Source organism: Coturnix japonica, chromosome 13 (genome assembly GCF_054131305.1).
Source record: "Coturnix japonica strain WE chromosome 13, WE-NBRP24, whole genome shotgun sequence".
Taxonomy (NCBI): domain Eukaryota; kingdom Metazoa; phylum Chordata; class Aves; order Galliformes; family Phasianidae; genus Coturnix; species Coturnix japonica.
The window spans coordinates 18,730,675-18,746,584 of record NC_140675.1 but is presented as its reverse complement, the minus strand read 5'-3'; the positions used below and the strand labels follow the sequence as shown (position 1 = coordinate 18,746,584).

The 15,910-nt window shown below is 50.0% G+C and overlaps 1 protein-coding gene across 10 annotated transcripts; it reads right to left on the bottom strand.

The window, feature by feature from the left end:
• Nucleotide 1: 1 nt before the first annotated feature.
• Nucleotides 2–15,143, bottom strand: PGAP6 (post-GPI attachment to proteins 6). Of its 10 annotated transcripts, none has more exons than XM_085514275.1 (15): nucleotides 14,983–15,143; nucleotides 11,747–12,090; nucleotides 11,225–11,402; nucleotides 10,694–11,132; nucleotides 9,998–10,205; nucleotides 9,774–9,907; nucleotides 9,128–9,393; nucleotides 8,243–8,553; nucleotides 7,375–7,468; nucleotides 6,360–6,483; nucleotides 5,464–5,600; nucleotides 4,075–4,253; nucleotides 3,463–3,609; nucleotides 2,911–3,027; nucleotides 2–2,515 (listed from the first exon to the last, which is right to left on the bottom strand). In XM_085514275.1, exons 6-15 carry the CDS (start codon nucleotides 9,881–9,883, stop codon nucleotides 2,219–2,221), a joined length of 1,782 nt encoding a protein of 593 aa, XP_085370401.1. In that variant the 5' UTR covers nucleotides 9,884–9,907; nucleotides 9,998–10,205; nucleotides 10,694–11,132; nucleotides 11,225–11,402; nucleotides 11,747–12,090; nucleotides 14,983–15,143; the 3' UTR covers nucleotides 2–2,218. The 10 variants fall into 10 exon arrangements, 7 of the variants coding, with proteins under 7 accessions (XP_085370401.1, XP_085370397.1, XP_085370398.1 ...); XM_085514271.1 differs by having other exon boundaries at nucleotides 10,815–11,132; XM_085514272.1 differs by lacking the exon at nucleotides 10,694–11,132.
• Between the last annotated feature and the right edge of the window lie 767 nt (nucleotides 15,144–15,910).

The window sequence follows — 15,910 nt, the reverse complement described above, 5'->3', positions numbered from 1 at the left end:
GTTTGCCCTCCAACACCGTCACATTTATTACGTTATAAAATCAGAAGCTTCCAAATTGACCGTATAAAATAATCACAGGAGGAAAAAAACAAACAATAAACCAACAAAACAAACCCAAAACGAACCGAATTTCCTCCGATTTAACCCAAAATACAGACCCAACCCCCACCCACCCCCCCCACCCCCCCAAACCGGAGGGGGTTTATTGATGTATTGATTTATTGCTTCATTCTCGGTGCGGCACCGAACACGGACGGAACGAGACCGGGCTGGGGCTGCTCCTGCCCCTGTGCCAAGGCAGAGGATGGATTAACAGGCAGAGGATGGATTAACAGGCAGATCCATTAGGTAAAGATGAGATGAATGGCAAGGAGTTAAAGTGCAGGATGCTGGCAAGGAAAGCAATGTTTCCTATAAGCTTGGAAGTGTTATCCTTGTTAATAGCTCTTTCCTCCCCCAAAGGGTTGCTGGGTTTGCAGGGCGGCTCTGAGCAGTGCACACAGCACCATATGAACCTTCATCTTCCCCATTAGCACACATGTGTTTGATCCCAGAGTGGGAGGATATGCAGCGATTACATGGTCATACAACATACAACATACAGTTGTATGGACATCAGTCAGCTTGCAGCAAACCACAGGCTGCAACAGAAACACACGGACATCGGCATCTGAACTATCTTCTTTCTATACTAGACTTGAGACCTTTGTACAGTCCTAACTGCTCTCCCTCAGCCATCCTCTGCGGCTGGAATAAACAGGGAACCGTGGATTAACCGTGTATTTGAGCCCTTGTCTATATAATAAGGATGGGCAAAGAGTACTTTCCTAGTTGCCAGTTCTGTTTCTGATCTTGCTTTCTTATGTCTGAGTGCCCTCCAATAAGGCTGAGGTGAGACTGATGAACCCAAGGTGATTAAAGCTGCCTTGGGAGCTCATGGAGGGACTGGGATGTTGCCAATGGGCTGGGAGCAGCCGTGACTGCAGCACACACAGCCTGGCCAAGCACAGGGGTGGCACAGCTCCAATGTGATGCTGTATGCAAGCACAGGAAAGGTGCTGGGTGCAGCACCCCTTCAAAGCACATGTTAATAAGTCTGCTGTAAGACCATGCTGTGCTCAGATGACTGCAGGACTGGAGCTGCTCCAGAGCCCTGAGTTCCAGCTCAGCACAGGTTGACCCCAATACAGATACAGAGTGAAATCTTGCTGTCTAAAGGTGCAGGAACTGGGGGTAGTGTCACTAATTTAATTTGCAAGTGAAGTGTCACAGCCCATCACCAACCACACTGGAGTCCTGAGGGACGCTGCCACCTACGTTAGCTGGGCAGAGCTCCTGCACCCACAAAAGAAAGGAAGACAGCAAATACCTGAACATGAAGAGAGGAAGGGGAACAGTACAATTGCCTGTCTCCTTCCAGATGAACTAAGAGGGACAAAAGGAAAACTAAGACTAAACTCGTTCTGCTGTGTGTTTCACAGTTCAGAGACAGATGCTTCTGATGCTCTTGCATATGCCCACATTTCTTTCCACATTCTTGGCAAGTCTGATCCTGAAGTTAGGGCCCAAGTTCAGGTCCTGTTCATCCCCTCTAGAATCAGGACTAGGTAAGAGCAGCATCACCTGTTTCACAGAGAGGGGCTCTAGACTCACGTAGGATATAGCAATCAATGACCCAGGGCATGCTGAGATCAGCTCCCTCCCTTTTAGCACCAAGAGCACCCAAAAGCATCTACCTCTAGGTCAGGGGCAGAATAAGCCTGTTCTTCTCTTGATAAAGCAAATTCTGATTGCAGGATATCAGGGGAAATCTCTGTCCCACAGACCTCTGCTAAGAGAGCGAGTGCAGGGAAGAGCCCTGCAGCATCTGGCTCCAGGGCAGCACGGGCTGAGCCCAAGTCTTATCGATACAGTAGGAAGGGAAGAAGGGTTGGCAATTTCCCCCAGGGCCATGGGGGAGGTGGTGGGCAGACTGCTCCTTGATTTGGAACCATGAAGAGCCTACCCCATCCCAGCAGAAAAGCGGAGGGGGCCTCAAACTTGCCTTCACAAGACAAGCCCACCGTCTTCATCTTTAAATCCAGTCTAGATATCTGTGCTGCCCCAGTGAAAGAGCACACAAGAAGATAGCCAGTGTGCTACAGAGGGGCAGCCCAGCCTGGCCTGGTAAAGAGCAACCTTACCAGCCCTTCACCTCTGGGACGTGGAGCCAAGCAGTTCAGGTGACAGCGTAGAGCTCCTCACGGTCATTCTGGCAGATCTGATAGCGACACGTGAGCTTCTGTGACCAGGCCCAGGGCTTCTTATGCTTGTCCCGAGGTGGAAGCAGGAAAGCAACACTTCCAGCCACCAGCACGTGCCAGATGCTGTGAGTGTAGTAATAGTTCTCATTGGTTTCCATGAACGCGTATACTGAGATGGCGATGAAAGCCAAGGTGATCCCTGGGAGGAGGTAGAAAACCCATCGCTTCCACGAGGAGGGGTAACAGTGCCTGCGCTTCACTCCATGGTAAACCTGGAGGTGTGAAGGAACAGAAGGGTTAAAGTCTTCACAGCAAGAGTGTATACCTCTGGAAACATTAAATCTCCATCCATCTTGGGCTCATGTGCAAGAGCCCATATCCAGGTGTGGCACCAAAAGCCAGCAGGCAGAGGGTAGTGCTGATGCCACAGTTCCTGTCCAGGGCATAGGCAACAACCAACCATTCTGGCATGACACTCCAGCCATTATCATCATTTCTGAGATACTGGAAGGATGGAAGGTAAATTCCTTGCCCTGCACTCTGTCAACAGGGTGTTTCAAGAAAATCAGGGCTGTGTTTGGATGGGCTGCCATCCAGAGCCTGCTCTGCCACCATTTTCTCTGGAGAGGTGCAAAGGGCAGTAGGTTATCTGCCTGTCATTACTTACCCATGCTGAGATCATGATGGCAAGGGCAAACAGGCAGGGACCCATCATGTTCCACACCCCTCTGCGGTCCAGCTGCAGGGACATGGCGATTAGCAGTGACCCCAGGACAAAAAGAACCTATAAATGAGACAACACCACCAACATCAGCAGCTCGTCCTCTGCCAGTGCACAGCTGGCCATGCCAAAGGCCTAAGACAGGGAGAATTTTATCTCCTGGTTGGCCCAGCCCTACATACACACATGATTCAGGAGCACCACTTTTAGAAGGAGAAACTAGAGGATGCACAAATCTTTCACCTCAGCCCCTTCAGGGCCCGGTACCTACTAACAAGCATTCAGGTTCGCAGTGCAAAGTCCTAGGATAAAACAACACTGGATTAAAAATTAAAAATACATTAGCTATGTAGGGAACCTTGCAAGCAGCAGAGGAGCTGCTGAATGTGCCGTGCTACCGAAGTGCTGCCACAAGAGGGCACAGCATGGCCACCTGTGGCTCGGCCAGCTCACGCCTGGCCCTGCAGTACAATACCCACAATGAAATCCTGCACTCACGTATTTCAGAATCTTCTTCACCCGGGACATGCACAAGATCGTCACCCAGATGGACACCACAGAGCCCAGAAAGTCACAGTACTGTAGTGTGTCATAGTCCATAATGCACATCACAGCGATGCCTGGCTGGTCACATGCATGGTAGAACTGGAAGAAAAAACAAAGGCTAACTTGAATCCAGCACCACCACACAGCTTTATGTTAAGGAGCAGAAGAATGGGAGCTAGGATCCCTCCTGGCAGCATCCCCAGGAATCTCCACTAAACCAGCACAGCATTGCGGAAAGCAGCTGGAGAGCAGCCATCACTCTGAACCCTCCCAGCATTGTGCTGTGTTCCCATCTCAGTTCCCTGGGGTCTGCTCCCAAATGGGAGCACCTGCAGCACGGCTGGAAGAATCCAGTTCAAATAACACTTCATCCAAGCTCTGAAGGGGCAGGACATGTCCATGGAGGTGTATGTCCAATGATCCTAGAAGGAACTTGTGGAGCTCCAGGATGGACTGCTCCACCAAAGCCTTTAGTCCAACTCAGCAAGCACTGGACTAAGTGCTCCCCAAATTCCTGATGCTAAGGGGGAACTGGCAGGGGACTCGATAAAAGTTAATTCCTACCGTGGAGAAGAACATGGTGTAGGTGTAGACAGAGGCCTCCACCAGGTAGTATCGATAAACAGCAACCACTATTGCCGGCAGGAACATGAGGTTACTCAGCGTGAGCAGGAGGGTGGCCAGGTTCTGTGCACCAACAGACTGGGCCTTGGTATCATCTGTGCAGCTCCAGCCGCTCCAACCTGCAGAGCAGAGAGGACCCAAACAGTATTTACACTAAGCAGCTGACTTTAATTGTTTTGATGTTTGCAATTGCTGTCTAATGAGCTCTGCTGCCGCAGCCCTGCTTGCCAATACGCTCTGTCAGCCACTTAAATGGTTAAAATTACTTTCTTACTCGAGATTAAGATGCTCATGCCCTCCTTTTGGAGAAAGCTCACTCACAGGGCAGCCTGGTACATACAGGCACTTTACAGTCAACAAGAAGAGTTAAGAGTAGAATCCATCCCATAACAGTGCCACGAGAAACAAACCCAGCAGCTCTGTCCCCTTCCCCCTGCTGTCCCTGCGGAGCCCACAGGAGGCTGCTCTCTTTCAGTTTATTTCTGGGTCATGAATATTCAGTTGGGGCATTTTGCTCCAAGTGATTCAGCAGAAAGCTGTCCTCAGCCTGATTCCTCATCTCCCCTGGGGTGCTGTATGCTTCCCAGAACATGGCACTCTTTGAGGAAATTAGGATGTCGTTTTCTGTCACAGTCCAAGCCTAGAAGCAGAACTGCAGAAGAAAGCAATGGCGTCCTGGATCAGGTCCAAAGCAGCAGTGAACCACGTTTCACCTTGCCCTTCTGCTAAGAACAGATACAAGGATCCATCCAGGCACAGAACAGCTATCATCTTCCCTAAGCTAGTGACTCCCGCCCAGTTCTCTCATCTCATTATAATTAGCAGCTGACACAAATGTGCCTCCTCCAGGGGCACCTCTAAGCATAAGTGTTGGCTTGCATCCTGACTCTTGGCATGAGACAGAGCACCACAGCAAATCACGGAGATTGCCAGCCTGTCTCATCACATCCTGTACCAGGACACTACGTAATAAACTGCCCTGAGAGACACAGGCTCTGATGCTGACACTTTCAGGCAGCCCTGCCAGCATCCTGATCTCTTTGGGGATGCTCAGAAGCACCTCTCAAGGCCATCGGGGACTCAAAGCTGGAAGTAAAACTACTATTCAGCTGAAAGTTGTCTTTGATTCACTGTTCCCTATGGGCGCTTCCCAGAATCTGACACTCCTCAGGGAAATCAGGACGCTGCCCATAGAGTGCACCACAGGTACAGAGGGCACTTTGGGCAGGCACTGTGATTGCAGGTTGTTTGTGACAGCTGTGACAGTCCCGGCTCCGCTATTTAAACAACAAAATGGAAGGACGTGGCCTCCTAGGAAAACGCACTCACCAGCTTTACAGCTGCAGCCAGCATAGAGGTAGCCGTGTCTTCTCAGGAGGCTGCACTGTCCATACGGCCCACAGTCATTGAAGCAGGGGGTGAGGTATGCTATGACGGTCACTTTGGCTTCTGCGGTGTTACATTCACTGCAATGAGAACAGGCTGTTGGCACCCTGGCCATTCTGGACACCCTTGTGCCACAGGAGTACTGCTTCAGGGGTTCTGAAGGCTCTCGGCCTCACTGTGCCCTGCCATCAGGCTGCTCCCACTCTTATTTCAGCAGAGGGACCCTCACACCACAACCAGCTGTGGATCTGCTTCATTGCTCCCAGCAGAGAATCCTTCTCCACTCAGACTGCCAACCAAAGTACAGGCAGGCCTCAACTCTTCTACAAACTACTGTAACAGTCTCAGATTCTCATGAGTGGTCCTCAGACCCAGCAATTGCCAGCGCCATTACGCAGAGCATGCTTGGCTCCTTACACAGATGAATCACCAGGAAGGCAAACTGCTGTATTATGAGAGCAACTGTGCACGTTTCAAAGACCCCTTGAGGAAGTAACAGCACTCTGATTTACAACACTGCTCTCTCCTATTTATCACCTCAGCACGCATCTGGGAAAGCTCATCCAAGCAGACTCTGCCACCCTCATGCAGTCAGCGTGAGACACAGCAGGTCAGCACCAGACAAGCTGCTTGAGGGCTTATCAGAGAGCAGCACTGCCACTCATCTCTTTTCTTCCTCTCTGTATTCACTGCTTTACTGCTACCACATGTATTGAGCCTGCAGCAGAAGGCAGGACAGTGGGAGGCATTTGGTTTTGCTTAAGTGAGACAAGGGCAGCAGGACCAGGAGGTACAGTGCTTTGTCTCAGCCTCAAGGCTGGATAACACACCAGACTCACCTCTGGCCCTTCAGGCAGATGAGCTGTAAGGAAAGGAACCAGTCATCTGTCTGTGGGTACAGGACAATCAGCATTGCTTCCGCAGAGGACGTGCTCAGACTCAGAGGGTAGCCCTGGAAGAAAGCTTGAAGAGAAGAGAGTGCTGTGATATGCCAGAACTTGGGGAGAAAGGCCTGCAGCAATCCTTGGCTGAGATCAGCTGCACAGAGATCAGATATTCCTACTGCTCCTTAACCCCATCCTCACAGGGCCCTGGGGTGTTGAAAGAACCTGCCTGGACAGCACAAGAAAAGTGGAAAAGCTTGTTTACTTGCCTCTGGGGAAGTCTCATTGTGGCCTTCCAATATTTGAAAAGAGCATATAAACAGGAGGGAGCATGGCTGTTTAGATGGGTGGACAAGGGGGAATCGTTTTAAACTGACAGGGGAGGTTTAGTTTAGATACTGGGAGGAAGTTTTTCACTCAGAGGGTGGTGACGCACTGGAACAGGTTGCCCAAGGAGGCTGTGGATGCCCCATCTCTGCAGGCATTCAAGGCCAGGCTGGATGTGGCTCTGGGCAGCCTGGGCTGCTGGTTGTCAGCCCTGTACACAGCAGGGGGTTGGAACTGGATGATCATTGTGGTCCTTTTCAACCCAGGCCATCCTGTGATCCTGATATGATTCTATGATTCTAGTCCTCCAACACAGAGTTCAGCTTCACTGCACACCAACAAGGCCCTGACTAGCCTCAAACCTGCCAACAAGGCTGGAAGAGACTCAGTTGCTAAATACTGTTATGGTTTAATTGATGGAGCCTGGCTCCTGGTTCCAGACTAGCATCTGCACTCTTATACTTCAGGGCATTTGCCAGCACTGAGTGATGAAGGCCTTAGGAGAGCTTGTGCCAAAATAATCTTGCCCAAAACACCACACAAAGGACTTGAGTCAGTTAGCACCTCCTAAAAGCAAAGGTCTAAAAGCTTAGTCCTGAGATTCCATAGTTGAGCTGGTGGTGGCTGTCAGTGGCTCTCATACCTGTGCTGCAGTTCTGCGTGGAATTGAGAGACAGCACCGGCGAAGCAGCACTCACACATGCAACCACAGTGGCATTGGCCTGGCTCAGTGACGTCTGTGTAAACAGAAAAACATCCCACATCAGAGCAACTCAACGCCACCCCCCACACCCTATTAATCTCCCACACTGCTCACAATCTATGGGAGCAGCAGGTGATTCTAAAACCCGCTGATCAAAGTCATCCATCAATTCCCCAGCTCTTTCTGGACCAACCTGTATTCACCTCACCCTGCCCTGTCACTGCATTATATTTTTTGTGCTGAAAGGCACAGGAAAAAAGTTTATTGGGGAGACTGAATGGCTGGAAATGCCTCTCAGATGGAATATTTACACCAGCACATCACTTCAGCACAAATCCATGGTGGTAGAAATAGGAGGCAGACTGACATCAGGGCTGAGCTGTGCTCCAGCTCTCAGGAAAGCATTAACAAGCCCTTACAACAAGCTTCCTAGACACACTTTCAGAGAACTAATTTGTAAGTGCCACCATAGGAGTTCGGGAATCAGTGACTCAGATAGGAAATCCCTGGGTTTCCCTATCAGTCTGCTCTCCTGGCAACAAGGCTCTAGGCTTCCACGGAGGAGATGGAAAGCAGCTGCATCTCCATTTCCTCTGCCATCACATTCCAGTGAGCTGGAGCATTTGAATTGGAACTGGCAAGCAGTAAATGACACTAGTATCTAAAACAGGACAAGAGTGCCTTGCAGCATCAAGAAAGAAAGGAAAATAGTTCCACTGGTACCTACAACCCCTTGAATTTACCCAAGAGCTGGGACAGGGTCAAGCACTGCAAAGAGAAGACAATCACATGAAGAAGCCTACTGCACCTTGTTAAGCAGGAGATTCACCACAAGGGAACCCCCACTATCCATGCCACTGTTCAAGTTGAGGAGGAGGAGGGTTGGGGAGATGGAGTACACGGCTACACTGGGACCATTCAAGAGCCTGTACCGCACAGACACCACATCCAGGTCCTCACGAACAACAGGCTGATTCTGGAGGCAGAAGCTCCTCTGGTCAGAAGTGTTGCGTAAAACCATTCCTGTAGATGGAGTGGGACTCCCTGATCCAGAACCAGCCTGGCTCTGGTTTAGACTGCTGAAGTTAAGGAATGAACTGGTACTTCCCGGTCTACAATCTGTTAAGCAGAGAAAGGGAGAGGAATCAGCACAATCAGGACTAGCACCCCAACAGGGCCCCGGTAACTTCAGACCTTCATGTTATAGCACAAACTGTGGGGTATTTTAGTTGGTTCAGGCACTTCAGAATTTACTCTGATCCTGAAAGGCACCGACTTTACCAGGGAGACCCTAGAATCAGTGTTCAAATTTGGGACACTGACAAAAGCCAGACAAATGGTAAAGTGAATGACAATATTCTGGAGCTGCTGAGAAACAGCTGGGAAGCAGAGGAACTGGAGAAGGGATAATACATAGTATCGTAACACATCAGTGTACCCAGCAGACAGGGAATGTTCATTAACATTAAACCAGACACTGCTTTCTCAAACATCCTGATTCATCCTTGGGTGAATACTGGAGCCTACTCTTTTAACCCCTAAGCAACAATCAGATCTTAGCCCTCGAGATTATATCCAGGCAAAAAGCATGCTGGGGAACACAACACATTAAGCCATTCACACAAAGGCACAAGAGACACAGCAGACACAAAATTCTCTCTGGTCTCTCTCCCACATGAAGATGGAAGCTCACCTGTGAAAGAAGCCAGCATCTCCAATGACACAGTGGCATTGGCAGTACCAAGACTCTCCACCATGATTTGCAACCACTTCTCCCAGGGCAGTGATTCCAGGCTTACACTGCAGTTCACATTCCCTGTGCAGGTGACGATCCTCTGGAAGGACTGTGGCAGTGTGATGGAGCCCAGCACCACCCGCACAGCACATGGTTTCCGCTCACTTGTCACACAGCTTCGCAGCTCAAACCACATTCTGGCAGTGTATTTGGGAACAAAAACCCTGCAGGAAGAGGAACCAGCAACTTGTACTCTGAACAAAGGGCAGCCACAGCCCACCACAGAGTCCCAGAGGCTTTGTGACAAGAATCAGAATGCCCTGATTTGTGTTGTGAATACCATTCCCAGGAGAGGGGTCTCTAGAAGCTAACAAATTCCCATAGCCAAGCGTTAGGTCTACCTGCAAAGAGTCAGAGAAGGGCCCTCATATGCTGTGCCCACACAGACCTCATCAGCCTGCCACATGAAGCTGGTTAAAGGCCCTCGAGATCCAGAGTCCAGCCCAGCATGGAAACAACAGTGGCTTACCCCAAGCAGCACCAGTGAGAAATCTGACCCTCCCACAGACAGCCCCAAGTGTTTCCAGCCGCTGCTCTCACTCACTTGACATGCAGTGGCTTAGCAGGTGAGACGATGGTTTGTGGCATGGCAACACCAGGCTCCAGAACAGGCATATCAGTGAGTCTAAGCACAAACATATCTGCCTGAAACATATAGGTGCATGGAGTGGAGAAACCCTGCAGGAGGGGAGAGCAGACCGGTCAGATGTGGCAAGACACACTGGACAGTGTATGCTGGCTGTACGAGATGTTCATCAGAGCCCTTACCTTCACTTCAATTCTGCCAGCAGCCTCAGGGAGATGTGCAGCAATGAACCAGTCTCCTGCAGCAGGGGTGGTGATGTTCACAAAGGTGGTGTTTTGCACAGCGCTGCTCAGAGTGATACTGATGTTATAGGAAGGACGGACGGTTGCGTTTGCAGGAAAATGAGTGCCCAGTGGGTTAATTACAGGAGGAGCTCCATAGCGAAAGTGCCTGCAAGAGAAACCAGAATCCAAATAAATCACGGGATGTAAATACACGTGCAAGATGAACGGGAATATGAACTCGTGAATAGATACCCCAGTTGGCCTGAGATCAGAGAGGGTGCAGGCTCGAAATAACCCACATTTTAAGTGGAGCACAGAGCCATCATTTTCATTTGGTGAGGACTGGCTGGCGTTACCTTATCTTGGACTTATTCAGAGATTGATTTAACTTGGCTGCTTATTAAGATAAGGATTTACATCATTCCATCAAGCCTGAAAGCAAATTTCCGTAACACTTACTTAGGTTAAGCCCCAATCACAAAACTGCTTTCTTTTTTTTTCTTCCCCTTTCCTTTTTTAAAAGCAACCATCAGCAAATTCCCTGTATAGCCTGCTAGGCTAAACCGTCAATTAAGAGCTTTCTTTTTATAGCTAAGATCTGCATCTTCCCTATTTCCTCCCCTAAGGAGGGCAGACAGATTAAAACACGCTCACCTAGGAAGGCCTCTGTGACTGACTTCAGAACAAAAGTGCTTCTGCTTTCAAGATAAGCATCTCAAAATTTGAACTACCAGAAAAGTAGGCAGCTACATAACACAGGAGGCGTTTATTTAACCTTTCTGGGATGCAGACAGCACAATTGCTTTGGATCCTCTTAAGACCTTTGCAGTTCTGCCACATCCTCTGGTAACATGCACAGGATCCTGACAGGTACAGAAAGGTCCAGGAACACATTTGTTTCTGAAGAGCAACAACAGCCTCACTGTGAAGCTCTCTCCAGTGTTTCTAAGGCCTTTCTTAGACACTGCATTTGATAGCTCCTTGATCCGCTGGTAACATGAAATGCTCCAACAGGTTAAAAACCACAGATTCAATGCTAGTGTAACATTCAGAAATGATGTTTGCTCCAACCGGCGAATGAATTCACAGCCTCCTGCGAACAAACAACTCCAGTCATGAGTGACAAGGACAAAGAAAAGATAAGAAAGGCTGCATGTGCAGGCACTGGTGAGGGGACATACATACACTGTGACCTCCATGCTGGTGCACTCAGGTTCTTTCCCCCTGGATGCCTGCAGAAGCCAGCGAAGCAGCACGGTATCTTCTGGCACGTGGAAGTGGAAGACCTTGGCGTTCCCATACCAGCTGTAGAAGGACAATCTCTGTGCACTCTGTGAGAAGTACTCGGAGACAAACAGGGAGCCTAAAAGGGAGAGAGCACAGCAGCTGCTGGGTGGCTGGGAGCAGGCTGCACTGCTACAGACACCCATGGGTGCATACAAGAGTTTTAATGTCACTGGACAGTCATTCAATGAAAGTGCCATAGGACTAACGAGAGCCTCCATCCATCCCTCTGCCCAGTTATGCTTACAGATCACTCCCAGGCTGCTGGTCATTCTACATGCAGAACTACACTGCTGTCATGGTCAGAAAAGAAATGTAATATCAGGATTGGGAACAGGGCAAAACTGCACCGGGAATGGAGACAAAGTCATTTTGTCCACCAGCAAATGAGGTTCCTCTCAGCCAGCAAGGTAAAGAATTTACCTTCATATCTCTACTCAGCCCTCCCTGATGCTCCTTTTCTACTCTGGAATTTTGTGAAATGGAGAGACACTGTGGTAGCTCCCAGATTCAGAAGCACTATTTGATCAGACAATAAAGCAGCAAGTGGTGCGTAGCTTGTCTTCATCTCATGCTGCTCAGGGTCATGTGGAAACACGCAGGACACAGCTGAGTTTCAGTGAGGTGCCAGAAAAAGAGGAAAAAAAAGCATTCCTCAGGCAGGAGCAGAGCCTTGGGTTGTACATGGTGCCAAGAGGAAACTAATCCGAGCAGGAAATACGATTCATGCCCCAGAGCAGGATACATGCTGACCTGAACACACGGCACTGCAAAGAGACAGGAATAGTCATAACGGGTTTAATTTCTTGGCAAATGACCAAGCTAAAGCCTACAGGCACATTGCAAACCCAACTGAGAAAGGAGGAAATAGGAAAGCAAGAAATACCAGCCACGCAGCTTTCACTGCTGTCAAAGAATAAACCAACAGGAGGATTTACTCTCCAGGGAAAAGGTGCCAGCAGAACACACACAGCCACCCCAGCTGATGTCCTGCATCAGAGCCCACCCAGGGCCAAATGAGGGGACCAGGATTGGTTGTACCCCAGTACAGGGCAGCACAAACTCCAGCTACTGTCCTCAGGTCAGGGTTAGGTCACTCTTTGGGACAGTAAAGAGCAAATACCACTGAAGGGACCCTTCAAGCAAACACAGATGTGATGGCAGTACAGTACGGGCTCCCACAGTCATGAGTGGAGGCAGGAAATCAGCTGTGCTCTCCTACAAACCCAGTCTTATTTCACGCATAGGAACTACAGAAAAGAGAAGCCTTTAATCAGCAGCTTCTTTGCACCCAGTGGCACTGCATACACACAGCGTATTCATTGCTGGATGTCCATGGTGACATTTGGGTGCCAGCACAAGCCAAGGGTAGACAAAGACAGAGTAGTAAAGCCTGGACAGCCGTGGTCCTGCCCAAAGCTCACACTGGACAGACTGATCAGAGATGAACTGTTCCACCAGCACCCAGCAAAAACCCGCTTCAGCTCTCCAGCCACACTCTGCATGGCCAACAGCACCCATCAGCAGCTCCTCACCTTCAAGGGGCCACAGAAGAAGAAGAATAACTTATGAGGTGTTGTAGGGAGGAGCAGAGGGCTGTCAGTCTGCAGAATTAAGAAGTCAAGCATGGGTCACATTAAGGATGGGTCAGTTATATTGACTGAGGTGAGCTGCAGTTACAGCCCAAGGGAATGGCACAGAGCTGTGTGACAGCTGACAATGTGAGCACATGAGCCTGCAGTACAGCAGTGTGGACAAAGTCCAAATACACAGCTCTGCTTGGAAAGAACCTACCAGGGCCACAGCTCCACTCCCAGGTTTTGCTATGCTGGGCATCCAGGAAACAAGATGAGTTGATTCCCACTTCACCTGGTTTGAGAAGGAAATGCTACATGAAGATATAATAGATTATTAATAAAGAAAAGCCAGAAAGACGGGTCATGTGCAAGTGAGGCATGTGCTCCTGCTCCCTATTTGCATTGAGTGTGCATCTGAATACTGCTGTGCTCTGTATGTGCCTGTTTCTACCCTGTTCTGCACATTCTTCAGAAGCACAGCAACACCTTGGGAGTCAGACCTGACCATCCAGCAATGCTCAGAGCTCTTTGAACTGAACAGGGCAGTTGTGAAATCCCTGTGGGAAAGGATGGAAACAACATAATTTGATGCTGAACAAGAGCCTCCTTCTAATAGTTTCAAACACAGGATGCAAAAAGCAGGAAAAAATTGAAGAAGACAAACAAAATATGAGGAGAATCACAGATGCACAGAGGAGACACATTCTTTGAATGTCTGAATAAAGAACCACCTGCGACAGCTTGGATTTGTTCATCCAAAGATTATCTCATTCTGCTTCTAGACATTTTGACCGCTGGTTTCAGAGCTCCCCATGAGAAGGACGAGGTCTGGGTTTCAGAGCAGATGCAAATATCTCTGGGGCTTCATAAGAGCCAGCACTTCACAAGCCAGCAGGCTCAACCCTGTGCAGAGCTCAGGTCAAGCAGCAGTTCCAAAGGGACATAAAGACTGAGAACCCTGAGTACAGCTACACAGACAGCGACCAGTCTGACTCAAGACAAGGGATGACTGTGGCAGGCTTTTTGTGTGCTATTTATAATGTAACCCATGTCAAAACCACATTTTGATGTATCCCAAGACTCCTCACTCCTCTCAGGAGGATCTGATCCTTAACAGTTCTCATATCCAATGAGGAATTCACCTGAATTGGCAGGATGACGCCAAGAAGAACCCAATATCACACCTTGAACACAGTGGAGGTACCTGAGGGCTGGGAACCCACCCAGCAGGATGCCAGAGCAGGGTTGGCCTGGAGCAAAGTGACATCTCACCCTGGCGCCAGCAGCTCCCTGAGCAGTCTGTGTCTATCTGAAGCATGGGAACCACTCTCAGCAGCTGATAACCACAGTTACATACACCTACCTCCACATCAGGGCGAAGAGAGCAAACATGCTTCTCAGGACAAGGTACAGCCCTTGGATAGCACAGCAGAGCCCCTGCCATGCACACAGCAGAAGCTTCAGGCTCACGGCCACAAGGATCAGCCCTTGAACCTTCAAAACCATTGCAACTGCTTCCTGCCCATCGCCTGATGAACAAAACAACCACCACTGCTACACAAAGAGGGGAAAACCTTAAGAGTCATAGGATGGCTTGGGATGGAGAGGACATTAAGGATCATTCGGTTCCAACCCCTATGCTGTGGGCTGGCTTCCCCTCACACTATGCAGGGTCCCAATGACTGACCCTCTATGCATCCCAGTATGGGGCACCCACAGCTCACTGGACAGCAGTTCCAAGGTCTCAATGACTCTGAGTAAATAAATCCTTCCTAAAATCTTACCTAAGTCTCTTCACTTTCAGTTTAAAGCCATTCCCCCTTCTCCGATCACTATCAAGCCACGTAAAAATCCGGTCCATCTCTTGCTTACAAGCTCCCTTCAAACACTGGGAGGAAACACTGAGGTCTGCCCAGAGCCTTCTCTTCTCCGGACATAACAAACCTGCCTCCATAGAGATGTGCTGCAGCCCTTCAGTCCATCCATTGCCCACTCATTGCCCACAATAAACTTCGCCACGATGCAGCCGCAGAGGGATGCGAGGCTCCATCACGGCCGCCCCCCCCCCCAGCCCGCACTTACCGGCCCCGGTTCGGTTTCCTCGGCCCTCGGGCAGCACCAGGAGCTGCAGTATCGGTAGTAGCAGCGGTAGCGCCGGGCCGGCTCCCCGTGCCATGGCCGCCCCGCTCTATCCCGGCATCGCCGCCCGCCGCCCGCCCCGCAGCGCCATCATCGCCGCCGTCGCCGTCTCCGCCACCTCCCGCTTCCGCCGCTCCGCCCCGCTCCGCCCCCGGGACAACCGGCAACCACGGAGCTGAGCCGGGCCCAGGGGGGTCTCGGTGGCCGTCAGGGAGCAGGGGGCGGCCCTCATCGTGGGGACGACCCTCGGGGTGACACAGCCTGCTCCCATAGCCCTGTTTGTCTGGTTCTGGTACAAGCAGTTAAAAAGGCAGAGCTGGGTGGGAAACCTCCATCCAGCTCCAGCTCCAGCCTGGCTGTGTTGTGTCTGCCTTGCAGCTCGTTGCCTAAGTGAAATCACAGTGATAAGGGATCTGGGAAGGAAGATGACAGTGAAGAACTGCATCTCAGGGACGTGGGTCAAAAATCTGAGAGCTGTAGATTTCAATTCAAGATGGAAATATCAGACTTTATTCCTTCATTGAGGGAGAGTGAGGAAAGGTTTTCCATTGTAGTGTGTGGGTAATGCAATCCAGCAGTGTCTCAGGGCTTTTCCCATGCATCAGATTCACTGCAGGTTTGCCTTTCTTGCTTTGCTCTGGGAGCTCCACATTTGGTTGGCCAGGAACCAGTTGGTTCTTAGGATGGCTGTGCAGTTCTGGCCTCTAAATCTATGGACACAGTGCACGCAGATAGAGAGCTCAGATCAATTGAGATGGCAAATGAGATGGGCATGGGGAGCTGCAGGATGATGATGGTCTGGAAAGACTGGGTTTGTCAGGAGAGGGCACAGAAATGGCCTACTTTACACAGTCATAAGGGGATATGGATC

Bases quoted from the DNA above. Each gene is read 5' to 3' on its own strand.
- PGAP6 (XM_015877349.3), bottom strand. From the start codon at position 15,076: ATGGCACGGGGAGCCGGCCCGGCGCTACCGCTGCTACTACCGATACTG. The intron at 6,484-7,374 runs GTATGAGAGCCA...CTTCTCTTCAAG, and splicing joins CACGCAGAACTGCAGCACAG to CTTTCTTCCAGGGCTACCCT. The intron at 3,028-3,462 runs GTGAGTGCAGGA...TCTCATTTATAG, and splicing joins TGAAGAAGATTCTGAAATAC to GTTCTTTTTGTCCTGGGGTC.